This window comes from Ursus arctos, unplaced genomic scaffold (assembly GCF_023065955.2).
Source record: "Ursus arctos isolate Adak ecotype North America unplaced genomic scaffold, UrsArc2.0 scaffold_30, whole genome shotgun sequence".
Classification (NCBI taxonomy): domain Eukaryota; kingdom Metazoa; phylum Chordata; class Mammalia; order Carnivora; family Ursidae; genus Ursus; species Ursus arctos.
In genome coordinates, this window is record NW_026622986.1 from 12,663,023 (window position 1) to 12,680,554 (window position 17,532).

Sequence of the window (17,532 nt, forward strand, 5' to 3'; positions counted from 1 at the left end):
TGACTTGTAGGATATAAATGCTATGGGAATCAGGCATAATGTAACAATTTACTTGCAAATGGTTCTGGGGGAAAATTCTTTTTTTCCCTCTAATTTTTCTTTTCTCTAATTTTAAGACTGTTCTCAAAAAGTAAATAAAAAATAAACAGAAAAGGTAAAAAGCCTTAGGCAAATCTTCTTTCACCATGAGGAAAGAGCTATGAATCAGTATTTAAACTTAAAATTATGCATAGGTTTTATGGCACTATAAAAATTGTAATGCATACAAACATTGACAATAGCCTTAGCAGCAATATATCAAAATGATGTCTGTCTAAATCCCTAGGTCCATATGTAGTAATAAGAATTGGAAAATACAAAAAAGCTATCAGTTAACACCACCGAAGTATTAATGACAACTTGGTTGGTTGGGTGCTGTTTAAAAAGCTGGTATTTGGGAAGCTTGAAAAACGTAAAACCCAATAGTGCTGGTTTCCATGTACAAAATCTGCTTAAAAGTTCATTAGGTGCCAAGAAACACAGCTTAAAATATTATATAAACTTATATTACACACATGGTTCAAAACATGTTCCTTTAATAAAGATGTTTGCACAGCATACGTTTAATAGGAAACATGTATAATGTTATATAAACATCCAGTAAATACATTTTTACTATTTATCTTTCAGATCCTATAACGGCTCCTCGAATTCTGTAAAAAGCCTTCTGATGTTTTCCATAGAACTTGATTTAGATGTGATTCAGAAGAAAGACGAGGTATAATAGGATGAATCTGATTCCAATTCAGCAGCAGCTGAAAAGAAAAAGAATTCTATTCTTTATCTAAAATACTTCGTGGTTAACTACAAGTTAGTAAAAAACAAAGTTGAAGCTTTATGAGTGTTAAGAATAATGAAAAATATCTACATACAGCTACAATATAAAATACAAGATTCCTTTTAAATATATTTTGCTCATGGTTGCCACTGAGTTAATTGCTATTGTGGGTAAATATCAGAGCTTCTGGTTTTCTCATTACAAAAGGAAATGACAAGGTGATGACAGAGCCCACCCCTGAACAATCATATACTATGAACTGAAAAATCTAACAGGCAATTTGCAGCGTTGAATATACCATGACAGGTATAAAATAAGACACTGTAAGAGCACACAGAAGGGACATCCTAGTTTTCTACCAATATTGTCTGCTTTTTAGTGGAGGTGATATGTAAGCTGACACCTGAAGGACGAGGAAAAAGGGTGCCAGGTAGAGGGAAGACGCATATACAAAGAACATACACAAAGAGTGAGGAAGAACACTTGTGGAGTTGCAAGCAGTCTACGCTGAAGAGGCGCTAGAGCAAAGCAGCACAGTAGGGTAAGCAGCAAAAGAGAAGGCTGAATAATCTGGCAAGAACCAAATTGATCTGAGTGTTTTTATTCTACGTAAGGAACTTGGAATTTTACCCAATGGCAAAAGGTCAACCAATGACAAATCAATCACTGGAGATTTAAATGTCACCTGTCAAGTGACAGCTATATGAACTACAATATGAACTATAATTGCTTCACTAAGTGTTACTAAGACAAGTCTGGTTTTTTTGGTCTTATACCACTAGCAGAAACAAGAATTTGAGAAAGCCCACATATTCAGGGTGACAGTTCCACAGGAATGGAAGAAGTGAAGGAAGAGTATAGCCAGAAATAATAACAGATACATAGACATTTGGGGATTTTTTTTTTAAAGTCTGAAACACGATGACTAAATGAGGAATAAGTATGTTCTTCAGTATGGTTATGTCTTACATTTTTTATTAGATATACATAAAAAAACTTTAATGTAGTACCTATTACCCAAACAATGGAAAGAGATGCCATTGACTATTCACAGTTTATTTCAGAAATCGATGTCTATCTTAATTCATAAATTTGGCAACATACCTTCTTCTAGTTCTCTAGATATATTTTTTTCCAACTCCTGCTGCACCTGAAAGAAGTCAAATATTATTTATAATGTCATGTTAAAGAAGAGATATTATTTTAGGAACTATATATATCTTATGAAATGTGGTCTTCAAATAACACTTGCAGAGACTACAACTAAATTAGGGATTGCTTAAATAGAAAGATAATCACATAAATGAAATAAAATAAATCCCTACTTATTTTAATCTTAGGTAACTGAGAAGAAACATATGGAATGCTATTTAGATGAATCTGATAAAAAGTACCTTTAATATTGGTCTATTGAATACACAGAATTCTGGAAGAGGAGGAAGATGGCGGAGAAGGAGGGGACCATCGTTTCGTCCACTCCGTGGAATTCAGCTAGATAGCTTTCAAATGACTCTTAACGCCTGTGAGCTCAACCTGAGATCTAAGAAAAGAACGGTTGCAATTCTACAGATAGAAAAGCGACCACTTTCTGCAAGGTAGGAGGTGCGGAGATGCGAATGCAAGGGGATATATGGGAAGATAAACCGTAAGGGGAGGGAGCATCCATAAGCCAGCTTTCAGAAAGTGATATAGCAGTCGCGTGCAAATCGGAACTTTTAGAAGTCTGCTCCGGTGAGGGACATCCCTGCTTGAAAGGCACTCAGGTGGAGAAACAGGGTGGAATCCTAGGTGGGACAGCCTGGGCTCAGGATCCCCGGAATCACAGAAAGAACACGGCTGTCTGAGTGTGGGAGAGTTCCCAGGCATCTGAGCAGGGAAGCCGGCTGCAACCAGTGAGCGGAGGAGGGGGCTTTCAGCTGGGTGTTGCCATAAACCATGAACTGCCAAGGGTTGGGCAACTGCTCTCAGAGTGGTGGCCCAACAAGCGGCAGAACCAGGGCAAGACCTCCCTCCCACCCCCTGGAGGAGCGGTGTGAATGCATGCCACAGGAGGCAACAAAGTTTGGAAACTCCAAAGGGGGTGGCGGGGCTGAGATAAAAATGCTCGGTCACAGGCTGGGGGTACACAGAGTGCAGACAGAAACCAGGGAGACAGAAGTGTCTGACAGCTTCTCCGTGAGGGCACACTGAAGAGTAGAGGGTGCCAGCATCCAGCTCCAGGGCTGGACACTGGGAGGCTGACATTTCCATTCTCATGCTCTAAAGTGGTGCGGAAAGCCTTCAGGGAACAAAAGCCACAGAGAGCAATCCGGAGCAGATGACTCAGCCCGGCCCCCCTGGCAAGGGCAGTGCAATACAGCCGGGGAAACGACCCCTGAGAATCAGCGCAGCAGGCCCTTCCCTCAGAAAACCAGCAAGAACATCCCAGTAAGACCAAGTTTACAGAGCACACGGAACTGCAGAACTCCAGCACGAGGGGAAAATGCTATAAAGAATTCCTGGCTTTTTCTCATGATTCCTTAATCTTTCCACTTTAATTTTCTATTTCCTTTTCATTTTCGTATTTTAGCAACTCGTTTTTTTCCCAACTTTTTAAATTTTCATTTTTATACTTACGTTCTATCCTTTCATTGTATTTAACTTTATTTTTGCATATATAGTTTCTCCTAACAAACAGACCAAAATACACCCAGAATCTACTGTATTACTCTGTTCTCATATCCTATCTGATTATATTCTTTCTCTTTTTTAATTTTTATTTTATTTATTTATTTGGTTTCAGGTCTCTTCTGATTTATTAGGAGTATATTTCTCTGGGGTCATTGTTGCTATTTTAGTATTTTGTGCTCTCGATCATCTATTCTTCTATGGACAGAATGACTAGATGGAAAAACTCACCTCAAAGAAGAGAACAAGAGGCAGTACTGACTGTCAGGGACCTAATCAGTACGGATATAAGTAAGATGGTGGAACTAGACTTCAAAATAACAATTATAAAGATACTAGCTGGGCTTGAAAAAAGCACAGAAGACACTAGGGAATCCCTTTCAGGAGAAATAAAAGAAATAAAATCTTAAGAAATCGAAATCAAAAGGCCATTAATGAGACGCAATCATAAATGGAGGCTCTACTTCGGGAAAACCGTATGGAGGTTCCTCAAGACGTTAAAAATAGAGCTACCATATGACCCAGTCATGGTACGACAAGGATTTACCCCAAAGATGCAAACGTAGGGATCTGAAGGGGCACCTGGACACCAATGTCTACAGCAGCAATGTCCACAACAGCCAAACTGTGGAAACAGCCCAAATGTCCATCAACAGATGAATGGATAAAGAAGATGTGGTATATATAAATATAATGGAATAGTACTCAGCCATGAAAAACCATGAAATCTTACAATTTACATTGATGTAGATGGAAATGGAGGGTATTATCCTGAGAGAAATAAGTCAGTCAGAGAAAGACAATTATCATATGGTTTCCTACCTATGTGGTATATGAGAAACAGTGCCGAGGATCATAGGGGAAGGGAGGGAAAACTAAATGGCAAGAAATCAGAGAGGGAGACAAACCATGAGAGACTCTTAACTATAGGAAACAAACTGAGATTTGCTGGAGGGGAGGTGGGTGGAGGTTGGGGTAACTGGGTGATGGGGCATGAAGGAGGGCACGTGATGTGTAGAGCACTGGGTGTTAAACACAACTGATAATTAACTGAACACTACATCTGAAACTAATGATATGTGTCAGATAACTGAATAGGAATTTTTAAAAAATTCGTCACATACATAATGGGTAAGGTGAAATAAAACACTATTTGCTTATCTTTTCCAGACTTATTGAGCTATAATTAACTAACAAAAATGATATATTTAAAATTTTAAAAATTGGAGGCTGTAACTGTTAGGAGAAATGAGGCAGAAAGGACAAGTAGTGATATGAAGACAAAATGAGGGAGAATAAAGAAGCTGAGAAAAAAGAAACGACTGGATCACGAGGGGAGAATTCGAGAGATAAGTGATACCATAAAGCAAAACAATATTAGAATAATTGGGATCCCAGAAGAGGAAAGAGGGGGTGGCAGAAGGTATATTTGAGAAATTATAGCAGAGAACTTCCCTAATCTGGGAAGGAAACAGGTATTTAAATCCAGGAGGCACAGAGAACCCCCTCCAACATCAATAAAAATAGGTCAACAGCTCGACATACAGTAGTGAAGCTTGCAAATTTCAGAGACAAAGAGAAAATCCTGAAAGCAGCTCGGGACAAGAGGTCCTTAACCGACAAGGGTGAAAACATAAGGCTGGTGGCAGACCTGTCCACACAGAGCTGGCAGGCCAGAAAGGACGGGCATGATATATTCAATGTGCTAAATGGTAAAAATATGCAGCCAAGAACACATTATCCAGCAAGGCTGTCATTCAAAATAGAAGGAGAGATACAGAGTTTCCAGGACAAACAGAACCTAGAAAATTTGTGAGCACTAAACCAGCCCTGCAAGAAATATTAAAGGGGATCCTTGAAGCCAAGTGAGAGCCACAAAGTAACACAGACCAGAAAGGAACAGAGACAATATACAGAAACAGTGACATTACAAATAATACAATGGCACTAAATTCATATCTTTCAACAGTGACCCTGAATGTAAATGGGTCAAAAGCCCCAATCAACAGACACAGGGTATCAGATTGGATAAAAAAGCAAGGCCCATTGATATGTTCTCTGCAAGAGACTTGTTTTAGACCCAAGGCACCTCCCGATTGAAAGTGAGGAAGTGCAAAACCATTTATCATGCTAATGGACATCAAAAGAAAGCTGGGGTAGCAATCCTTATGTCAGACAAATTAGATTTTAAACCAAAGACTGTAATAAGAGATGAGGAAGGACACTATCATAATTAAAGGGTCTATCCAACAAGAAGATCTAACAATTGTAAATATTTATGCCCCTAACATGGGAGCAACCTATTATATAAACCAATTAATAACAAAATTAAATAAACACATCAATGATGATACAATAATAGTAGGTAGGGGACTTTAACTCCCCACCCGCTGCAATGGATAGATCACCTAAGCAAAAGATAACAAAGAACAAGGGCTTTGAATGACACACTGGACCAGATGGACTTCACGGATATATTCAGAGCATTTCATCCTAAAGCCACAGGATACACATTCTTCTCAGGTGCACATGGAACATTCTCCAGAGTAGATCACACACTGGGTTCAAATCAGGACTCAACCAGGCCAAAAAGACGGAGATTATGCCATTCATATTTTTAGAACACAATGCTTTAAAACTTGAACTCAGTCAGAAGAAAAAATTTGGGGGGCACCTGGGTGGCACAGTGGTTAAGCGTCTGCCTTCGGCTCAGGGCGTGATCCCAGCGTTGTGCGATCGAGCCCCACATCAGGTTCCTCTGCTATGAGCCTGCTTCTTCCTCTCCCACTCCCCCTGCTTGTGTTCCCTCTCCCGCTGGCTGTCTCTATCTCTGTCAAATAAATAAATAAAATCTTTAAAAAAAAAAAAAAGAAGAAAAAATTTGGAAGGACACAAATACATGGAGGTTCAAGAGCATCCTACTAAAGAATGAATGGGTCAACCAGGAAATTAAAGAAAAATTAAAAGAATTCATGGAAACAAAGGAAAATGAAAACACAACTGTTCAAAACCCGTGGGATGCAGCAAAAGCAGTCCTCAGAGGGAAGCATAGAGCAATGCAGGTGTTTCTCAAGAAACAAGAAAGGTCCTAAATACACAACCTAACCTTACACCTAAAGGAGCTGGAGAAAGAACAGCAATTAAAGCCTAAACGCACCAGGAGAAGAGAATTAATAGCGAACAGAGCAGAAATCAATGAAATTGAAACCAAAAGAACAGTAGAACACAGCAACGAAACTGGGAGCTGGTTAAGAATTAGTAAGATCCGGGGGCGTCTGGGTGGCACAGCAGTTGGGCGTCTGCCTTCGGCTCAGGGCGTGATCCCGGCGTTATGGGATCGAGCCCCACATCAGGCTCCTTTGCTATGAGCCTGCTTCTTCCTCTCCCACTCCCCCTGCTTGTGTTCCCTCTCTCACTGGCTGTCTCTATCTCTGTCAAATAAATAAATAAAATCTTAAAAAAAAAAAAAAAAGAATTAGTAAGATCGGGGCTCCTGCGTGGCACAGCAGTTAAGCGTCTGCCTTCAGCTCAGGGCGTGATCCCGGCATTGTGCGATCGAGCCCCACATCAGGTTCCTCTGCTATGAGCCTGCTTCTTCCTCTCCCACTCCCCCGCTTGTATTCCCTCTCTCGCTGGCTGTCTCTATCTCTGTCAAATAAATAAAATCTTAAAAAAAAAAAAAATTAGTAAGATCGATAAACCCCTGGCCAGACTTACCAAAAAGAAGACAGAAAGGATCCAAATAAATAAAATCACGAATGAAAGAGGAGGGATCACAACCAGCACCAAGGAAATACAAACAATTTTAAGGAACATAGTAGGAACAACTATAGGCCAACAAACTAGGCAATCTGGAAGAAATTGATGCATTCCTAGAGACGTATAAACTACCAAAACTGAAACAGGAAGAAACAGAAAACCTGGACAGACCCGTAACCAGCAAGGAAAATTGAAGCAGTTATCAAAAATCTCCCAACAAACAAAACTCCAAGGCTGATGGCTTCCTTCGGGAGTTCTACCAAACATTTAAAGAGGAATTAATACCTATTCTTCTGAAGCAGTTTCAAAAATATAGAAATGGGAGGAAAACTTCCAAACTCTTTCTATGACACCAGCATTACCTTGATCCCCAAACCAGACAAAAACCCCACCAAAAAGGAGAATTACAGACCACTATCCCTGATGAACACAGATGCAAAAACTCTCACCAAGATACTAGCCAACAGGATCCATCAGTACATTAAAAGGATTATTCGCCACAACCAAGTGGGATTTATTCCTGGGCTGCAAGGGTGGTTCAACATCTGCAAATCAATCAATGTGATATGCTACTTTAAGGAAAGAAAGGACAAGGGCCGCATGATCCTCTCGATAGACACAGAAAAAGCAACTGACAAAGTACAGCATCCTTTCTTGATTAAAACTCTTCACGGGGGCGCCTGGGTGGCACAGCGGTTAAGCGTCTGCCTTCGGCTCAGGGAGTGATCCCGGCGTTCTGGGATCGAGCCCCACATCAGGCTCCTCCGCGATGAGCCTGCTTCTTCCTCTCCCACTCCCACTGCTTGTGTTCCCTCTCTCGCTGGCTGTCTCTATCTCTGTCAAATAAATAAATAAAATCTTAAAAAAAAAAAAACTCTTCACGGTGCAGGGATAGATGGAACAGAACCTCAATATCATAAAAGCCATCTTCAAAAAGCCCACAGGGAATATCATTCTCCATGGGGAAAAAACGAGGGCTTTTCCCTAAGGTCAGGAGCACGGCAGGGATGTCCACTCTCACCACTGTTGTTCAACATAGTACTAGAAGTCCTAGCCTCGGCAATCAGATAACAAAAAGAAATAAAAGGCATCCAAATCCGCAAAGAAGAAGTCAAACTCGCACTTTTCGCAGACGACGTAATACTCTATGTGGAAAACCCAAAGACTCCACCCCAAACTTGTTAGAACTCATACAGGAATTCTGCAAACTGGCAGGATAGAAAATCAGTGCACAGACATCAGGTGCATTTCTATAGACTAACGAAGAGACAGAAGAAAGAGAAATTAAGGAGTCAAACCCATTTACAATTGCACCAAAAACCGTAAGATTAGAAATCAGAAATAAACCTAACGTATCGCATGGTACACTGGGTGTTATACGCAACTAATGACTCATCGAACTTTACATCGGAAACTGGCGATGTACTGTATGGTGACTAACATAATATAATAAAAAAAACACTAAAAAAAAAAAGAAATAAACCTAACCAAAGAGGCAAAGGCTCTGTACTCTGAAAACTCTAGAACACTCATGAGAGAAACTGAGGAAACCACAAAGAAATAGAAAAACATTCCACGCTCATGGACTGGAAGAACAAATATTGTTAAAATGCTATGTTACCTAGAGCAATCCATACCTTCAATCCAATCCCTATCAAGATACCATCAACTTTTTTCACAGAGCTGGAACAAATAATCCTAAAATTTGTATGGAACCAGAAAAGAACCTGCATAGCCAAAGGAATGTTGAAAAAGAAAACCAAAGCTCGTGGCATCACAATTCCGGATTTCAAGCTCTGTGACAAAGCTGTAATCATCAAGACAGTATGGTACTGGCACAAAAACATTCTGTTTCTTTGGCCAATGAAACACAATAGAGACCCCAGAAATGGACCCTCAACTCTATGGTCAACTAATCTTTGACAAAGCAGGAAAGAACAGCCAGTGGAACAAAGACAGTCTCTTCAACAAATGGTGTTGGGAAAATTGGACAGCCACATGCAGAAGAATGAAACGGGACCATTTTCTTACACCATACACAAAAATAGACTCAAACTGGATGGAAGACCTAAGTGGGAGACAGGAACCCATCAAAATCCTAGGGGAGAACATAGGCAGCCACCTCTGTGACCTCAGCCGCAGCAACTTCTTGCTAGACATGTCTCCAAAGGCAAGGGAAACAAAGACTTCATCAAGATAAAAAGCTTTTGCACAGCAACGGAAGCAGTCGCCGACACCAAAAGACAACCACGGAATGGGAGACGATATTTGCAAACGACATATCAGTTAGAGGGCTAGTATCCAAAATCTATAAAGAACTTATCAAACTCAACACCCAAAAAACAAATGATCCAGGCAAGAAATGGGTGGAAGACGTGAACACACATTTCTCCAAAGAAGACATACAAATGGCCAAAAGACACATGAAAAAATGCTCACCATCACTCGGCATCGGGGAAATGAATACAAATCAAAACCACAATGAGATTTCGCTTCACACCAGTCAGAATGGCTAAAATGAGCAAGTCAGGAAACGACAGATGTTGGCAGGGATGCAGAAGAAGGGAACCCTCTTACACTGTTGGTGGGAATGCAAGCTGGCACGGCCACTCTGGAAAACAGTATGGAGGTTCCTCAAAAAGTTGAAAATAGAGCTACCCAACGACCCAGCAATTGCACTAGTAGGGATTTATCCCAAAGATACAAATGTAATGATCTGAAGGGGCACCTGCACCCCAATGTTTATAGCAGCAATTTTATTTTGAGAGATAAAGAGAGAGAGAGCGGGAGCACAAGTGGGAGGAACAGAGGGAGTGGAAGCAGCAGACTTCCCACTGAGCAGACAGCCTGAAGTGGGCGGGGCTCTATCCCAGGACCCTGGAATTATGACCTGAGCTGAAGGCAGGCACTCAACTGACTGAGTCCCCAGGAACCCCAGTACCCTACTTTAGACCTCATTTTGGGCATTCAATGAGAGGATACCTTTTATAAGAAAGGTCTAAGAAAGAATATTCTAGATGGGAATACTTGTAATATACAGTTGATCCTTGACCAACATGGGTTTGAACTGTGCAGGTCTACTCGACTTACACGTAGACTTTTTTTGATACTGTATTAGTGTATTTTCTCTTCCTGCTGTTTTTCCCAGTAACATTTTTTTCTCTAGTTTATTTTAGGGTAAGAATATAGTATATAACACATGTAATGTACAAAACATGGGTTAATGGACTATTTATGTTATCGGTAAGGCTTCCAGTCACCAGTAGGCTATTAGTAGTTTAGATTTTTGGATTCCACGTGTAAGGGAAATCATATGGTATTTACCTTTCTCTGAGTTATCTCACTTAGCATAATACTAGTTCTTATTTTTTTTTAAAGATTTTTTAAATTTATTTATTCGACAGAGATAGAGACAGCCAGCGAGAGAGAACACAAGCAGGAGGAGTGGGAGAGGAAGAAGCAGGCTCATAGCAGAGGAGCCTGACGTGGGGCTCGATCCCACAAGCATAATACTAGTTCTACCAATGTCACAAATGGCAAGATCCCATTCTTTTTTATAGCTGACTAATATTTCACTGTATACATATAACACATCTTCTTTATCCATTCATCTGTTGATGGACACTGAGGTTGCTTCCATCCTTTGCTTATTGTAAATAATGTTTCAAAAAAACATAGGGGTGCGTACAACTTTTCGAATTAGTGTTTTCATTTTCTTTGGGTAAATGCCAGTAGTGGAATTACTGAATTGTACTGTATTTCTATTTTTAATTTTTTGAGAAACCGTAACACTTTTTGACCATAACATTATATTCCGGCCTTATAAAACGAATAATCTGACAACATTACAAGACAGGCCTTGTAAAATTAGTAACTCAATACCACTTGATGGGAGAAGCTTTTATTGAAGCAATTTTATAATACCATTAATAAATACTATGTAAGATATAAACCACTTTTTATACGGCGTGACTTAAAAAACTATCAAGGTAATGTTATTATCTTTTCCCCCAAAAGCTCTTTTCCTAAATATTTACTTCTGGGACCTGTGTTTATTTCCAGGTGAGAACTGTGTTTAGATGGTAGAAACAGCTTGAGGTCCATTAATAAAGAGAACACATTTGCAATTTTATTTATACTTTTCCATTTATCAAAAACATAGGAGGTTAAGAAAATTATACACAGAAAAACAATGTATAATGTATCAGCAAATTTTAATCCAAAGAATTATTAACTAGAAGGATTTTCTCGTAAGTGTCAGTTTTCAAACTATCGCCCATAGAAATCTAAGGTTCCACTGGGGACACAGCAGGATTGAGGGACAAGGAAGTCTACAGGTGTAGTCTCATCTCTCCTTTAGCTAAAGAGCTCTACTTGTCTCTGTTTTATATAATACAGTTTAATGCAAAAAAAATTAAGTTCTATTCTTTGAAAAAAAAAATTTTTCCAATGGTATGGAAGTCACTAACTTAGTCAAAGTTCCTAATTTCACAGAGGAGACAAAAAGGCCTCAGAGAGATTGTAGTTTGCCTGAGGTCAAAAACCCACCTAGTTGCAGGCCAGGAATGTGCTAATTTAGGTCTTACTGAGCCTAGAGTTTTATGCCAATTACTTCCCCATAGTCAGGAAAAACACATGTGTTTTTAAGGATAACTCAGAGAAAATGAATATATAAAACTTTGTCATGTGGCTCAATAACGTTTAGGCATTAGGCACAACATAACTTTCTAACTAAATTATAAATGTTGAAGTCATGAACAAACATAAAAGAACAGAAGTTATCTTAACTCCTATTAGTAACAGTCAATATACTCAATTTATAAGCACAAAGTTTTTTAACCACAGGACAGGGAACTTGAAGGAGAAAATCTTTAGTTGAACCAAAGAACCTGAAGCTGAGGAAATTCTTCCTTGAAAGAATTATTCATTTCCTTCAAATAAAACTTGGTTTTAGCAAAATCAACCAATAAATGAGTTACCTGTGTTGTGGGTTATTTATAGCAAAATTTAAAACACAAAACAGATTTCTCCTTACCATCTAGCATGCCCTGTCCAACCTCTCATCATTAGTTGGTATGTACAAAAGACATGACTAACTTTAATTACAATTGAAGTCCAGTCAGAAATTATAGGTAAATCTTCATTTCCATGTGAGGACTTTTCTCTACCTTCCTCACGACAGGAAGGGAGATGTACCTAACGGGTGAATTTGGGAGAAGGCACTAAGCAGTGTGTACGTGGTTGCAAATCTCTTCTCTGAAAAGATGTGCCTGCCACAATAACATCAATTCAGGCCTGTTCTCATCTTTTTGGGATGGGCATCAAACATTTGTTCTCTCCGTTTACAACTGTGTACGGAAGTGCCTAATTTGGGATAAAGTATTGGGAAGCTCACTGTGGCTACATGCCTAAACCACATCCTCCAATTTGTTAGTATGTATCGGTAATAAAGTTACTAAGCTTATCTCCATCTGCCTGACTCTCGTGTTCTCAACTTAGAAAAAGAAGAGCAGCGCCATCTGCCACCTACCCCACCACAGTTCCAAGAAAAATGGCCAGACAACACTTAGAAATGCTTTCTTCCTTGACTTCATAACGAACATTCATTGTTCAAAGCCACATACTTAAAAGAGGGAAAAAGTTGACAAGAACAATTTCTGAAGCAAACATAGAAAGTCAGACAGAATGAGGAGACAGAGGAATATGTGCCAAATGAAAGACCAATACAAGGCTTCAGAAAAATAACTAAATGAAAAAGAGATAGGTTATCTACCTGATAGAGTTCAAAGTAATGGTCATAAAGATGCTCAGCAAACTTGGGAGAAGAATGGATGGATTCAGTGAGAACTCCAAGAAAGAGAAAATATAAAGAAGAACCAATCAGAGCTGAAGAATACAATAACTGCAATGAAAAATACACCAGAGGGAATCACCAGCAGAGTAAAAGCTGCAGAAGAACAGATCAGTGATCTGCAAGATAGGGTAGTAGAAACGATCCAAGTCAAAAAGAAAAAAGAATTTTAGAAATGAGGATAGGTTAAGGGACCTCCTAGAATCACGCCCCGCATCAGGTCCCCTGCTCAGGGAGCCTACTTCTCCCTCTCCCTCTCCCTCTGGCCCTCCCCTCCCACTTGTGTTTGCTCTCACTTGCTCTGCTCTCTCTCTCTCTCAAAAATAAACAAGAAAAGAAAAGGCCATAACTTTAAGTAAGAAAATTACAAGAGAAAGAGTTTTATTGGTACAAGCAAACATACAGTAAAGGTAATAGAGCAATCACTTTTATAAAGCCAGTATGAAGGTTAAAAGACAAAAGTAGTAATATCAATTATATCTACAGTAATTAGCTTAGGGATACACAAAATAAAAAGATGTAAACTAAGACATCAAATACATAAAACAAGGAGGGGTGTAAAAATTCAGTGTTTATAAAATGAGTTTGAACTTAAACATCAACTTAAAAGAGACCGCTATATACATAGGATGTTACATATGAACTTCATGGTGATCACAAACCAAAAATCTATAATCGATAAACAAAAAAGAAAAAGAAAGGCATCCAAGCATAACACTAAAGAAAGTCCTCAAATTAGAAGGGAAGAGAGCAAGACAATAAGGAAGCCGAATGAAAGACCAAGATTGAGGCCTCATTTATCCTGAGCCTATGCTACTTTTGTCCACATCAATAAGACCATGAATATACCATCAAAACCATAAACCTATGTGCATTGATTGAAATGGATATTTTAATAACAATGATACACAATGGAAACTGGCTGCTATTTAAAGACTCCCTATCATACTCATCTTAGTCATCAATCACCAACTTAAGTGATGGCAAGGTAGATACGTGTGAACTTCATTTTAAAAATTCAAATTGTGGGGCGCCTGGGTGGCACAGCGGTTAAGCGTCCACCTTCGGCTCAGGACGTGATCCCGGCGTTATGGGATCGAGCCCCACATCAGGCTCCTCTGCTATGAGTCTGCTTCTTCCTCTCCCACTGCCCCTGCTTGTGTTCCCTCTCTCGCTGGCTGTCTCTTTCTCTCTGTCAAATAAATAAATAAAATCTTTAAAAAAAAAATAAAAATTCAAATTGTGGGGCACCTGGGTAGCTCAGTCAGTTAAGCGTCTGACTCTTGATTTTGGCTCGGGTCATGATCTCAGGGTCGTGAGACTGAGCCGTGCATCAGGCTCCTCACTGACCATGGAGCCTGCTTACCCTCTGCCCCTCACCCCGTGCTTGCACTGCCATTCTCTCCTTTAAAAAAAAAAATCAAATATTTGCTTGATTTAGCTATTTAGAAAATGCTCTACAATTGCTCAGCAAGACATTTTGTAAAAATTGAAACAAGTGTTATAAGTAAAAAAAAAAAAAAAAAAAAGATGCTCTAAGTAAGAAAGCAATAAAGGATGTACTCTCCTGTAAGAAAATGCCAAAAATTTTAACTTAAAAAGAAAAATTAATCTTTTTAGGATTATAAGTTTATGTAATTCATAAAAGAACTTTTCATGGATTCTTCCAAATAATTAACATCCATATGGGATTGTTTGGATTCTAATCATTCACTTACGCATATGGGTGGAAAAAATTGGTAACAGCAAACTTTAAAATTGTTATAAACCATCGTCAACCAGAAAATAAGTCAAGGTATCTAAGTGTACATTTGGTTAATGAGCAATAATATTTACTTTCTAAAATTGAATTTCAGTGTAACTTTTCAAGAAATATAAAATGTGTCACTTTCGGGGTGGCTCAATCAGTTAAGAGTCTGACATTTTTTTTTTAAGATTTTATTTATTTATTTGACACAGAGAGGGACAGCCAGTGAGAGAGGGAACACAAGCAGGGGGAGTGGGAGAGGAAGAAGCAGGCTCCCAGAAGAGCATGGAGACCAATGTGGGTCTCAATCCCAGAACCCCGGGATCACGCCCTGAGCCGAAGGCAGATGCATAACGACTGAGCCGCCCAGGCGCCCCAAGTGTCCGACTCTTGATTTCAGCTCAGGTCATGATCTCAGGGTCGTGAGACTGAGCCCTACATAAGGTTCCATGCTCAGCGGGGAGTCTGCTTGAGAGTCTCACTCTCTCTCTCCCTCTTGTGCACTTTCTCTCTAAAATAAATAAAATCTTTAAAACAATAATAAAATATGTCAGTTTAATTATATTTATTGAATAAAGTTATCTCTTGAAAGTAAGAGCTCCAGGAACAACAACAAAAAAAAATCACAAATTTTCTGTCTCATTTCCTTATTAGCACAAATAATTATGACTTTTACTAGTGTGTATAAGTCAGTTAAACAACTCAGGATTTCACCAAATTAAAAATAAAAATTATATCAGAAATCTGAAACCCAAGGAAAAAAAGATAAGACTATATAACTAACCTTCAATAAGTAACTCTCGATGCCATTATTTGAAGGACACGAGCTTGAGGGTGGAATCATGACATTCTCTCTTGGAGCAACATGTCTATCGAGAGGTAATCTATTACTGATATTTCTGACGTAAGGCAGTTCCAAGATAGGACTCATAGTAACAGTGTGAAGGAAGTTCCTTTTCTGCTGTTTTTCCACTTGAAGTTTGGTTCTGATCTCTGCCAGCCTCTCATTAGTCCTGTTAAGATTACAAAACACAATGCTTAGTATTTCATTTCTCCCCAAATCACTCCTAAATGACGTGTATTTTTTTTAAGTTTCCATAATAGTAAACAGAACATGCCCTTAAATGGTGTTTTAACACTGAAAATGTGACAGAGAAGACCTACTATATATATTATAGGTTTAAAATTGTTCTAAATAAGTACATATATTTCTTGGGACTCCTAACTAATAAGTAATTCAAAATAAGGAGGGAGAGAAATGGCTATCAGTGATATACACGGCTTAATAGGTAATAATTGCTGCCCTCCAGAATGGCAGTACTTATGAGACTCTTGAGGAAGCCATTACACATACTTATATTTAGTAAACACTTTAGAGATATAAAAATAAACCACCCCAGGGGGCTGGGGGGCTCAGTCAGTTAACCATCTGCCTTCGGCTCAGGTCATGACCCCAGAGTCCTGAGATCGAGCCCCACGTCAGGCTCCCTGCTCAGCAGGAAGCCTGCTTCTCCCTCACTCTCTGCCTGCTGCTCCCCCTTCTTGTGCTCACTCACTCGCTCTCTGTCAAATAAATACATAAATCTTTAAAAGAAAATAAAACTACAAACAAGCCATCCCTCAAAGACATTTTCAAGCATTTGCTTTCACCACTCTTGTACATTTCACTCATTACCTCAGAGAAATTGAGCATTTGGCAACTGAGGAATAATTTAGACCAACAATTGCTAGGGGAGAAGTAGATGGCAGAGTCGTGATCAGAAAGAACTAAAACAGCTCCAGATGCGATTAGGTTATAACACAGTTACCAAGGTACTGGAGGTGGAATCTGCCCTTTCTGTCTTCCACACACCTCCTTGTCATGTCCACCATGGTGCTATTTTTAGCCACTTTGGGAATTACACTGCCTTTCACCTCTAGGTGAATCTTTCTGTATGTATATACCCTTATGTAAAGTAGAAAAACTATAAAGAATAGTTTGTTTCAAAGCACCCTCTAGTTAAGAATACCAAAGATCACAATCAAAAAACTAAATCTACCAAGCTGTGAGGATGTGCAGTATTGGTACTTGACCTTTTGGGTTAAAGATGTAATCTTCCAAAAATAAACTCCCTAATATTAATAAACTCATTTCTATTTAGGGTAATTCTGACAAACAATTTTATAATAATATGCTGTCTGTCTAAATTATAAAGCTTCAAACAATTAGCTTAAACACTAGGCGATCAGATTAACTGAAAATATTGAGGGGAAAAAAAATAAAATCATGTAAAACTAAAAAAGGAGGAGCGATGCAAACTGTCTTGGCCTAACATCTCACAGTTCATTTATAAACATCATTTTCCAAAATTATACTATCCAGTTGACTTTCACTTATTACTCATCTCATGAACCTGGCTCCATAAAAATTATGCTTTAGAGGCAAATTAATAAGCTACATCTATTTTCTATGATTCTGTTTTAAATTACCTGCTCAGTTCATTTGTCAATGACGTTCGAACTTTTACTTCTTCAAAGTACAAATACTTGTACTTTTCCAACTCTGCTTTATTAGAATGTTCTTGAGAACTTTTCATTTTGGATAGTTCAAATTCCAGATCTTTCATTCTGAGTTCCATCGGACTACTTATTAAAGCATTATTACTGTCTCTTAACTGTCCTAAGCTTTCTCAAGACGCTACTTGTGCCTAA

At 38.9% G+C, this 17,532-nt stretch overlaps 1 protein-coding gene across 2 annotated transcripts; it reads right to left on the reverse strand.

Moving 5' to 3' along the window:
• Positions 1-558: 558 nt before the first annotated feature.
• On the reverse strand, positions 559-17,504 carry LOC130542185 (ankyrin repeat domain-containing protein 26-like). Of its 2 annotated transcripts, XM_057304727.1 has the most exons (4): positions 17,311-17,504; positions 15,626-15,854; positions 1,922-1,967; positions 559-794 (listed from the first exon to the last, which is right to left on the reverse strand). In XM_057304727.1, the coding sequence occupies exons 1-4, from the start codon at positions 17,457-17,459 to the stop codon at positions 742-744; spliced, it is 477 nt and encodes a 158-aa protein (XP_057160710.1). In that variant the 5' UTR covers positions 17,460-17,504; the 3' UTR covers positions 559-741. The 2 variants fall into 2 exon arrangements, with proteins under 2 accessions (XP_057160710.1, XP_057160711.1); XM_057304728.1 differs by lacking the exons at positions 559-794; positions 1,922-1,967 and adding an exon at positions 9,612-9,854.
• Between the last annotated feature and the right edge of the window lie 28 nt (positions 17,505-17,532).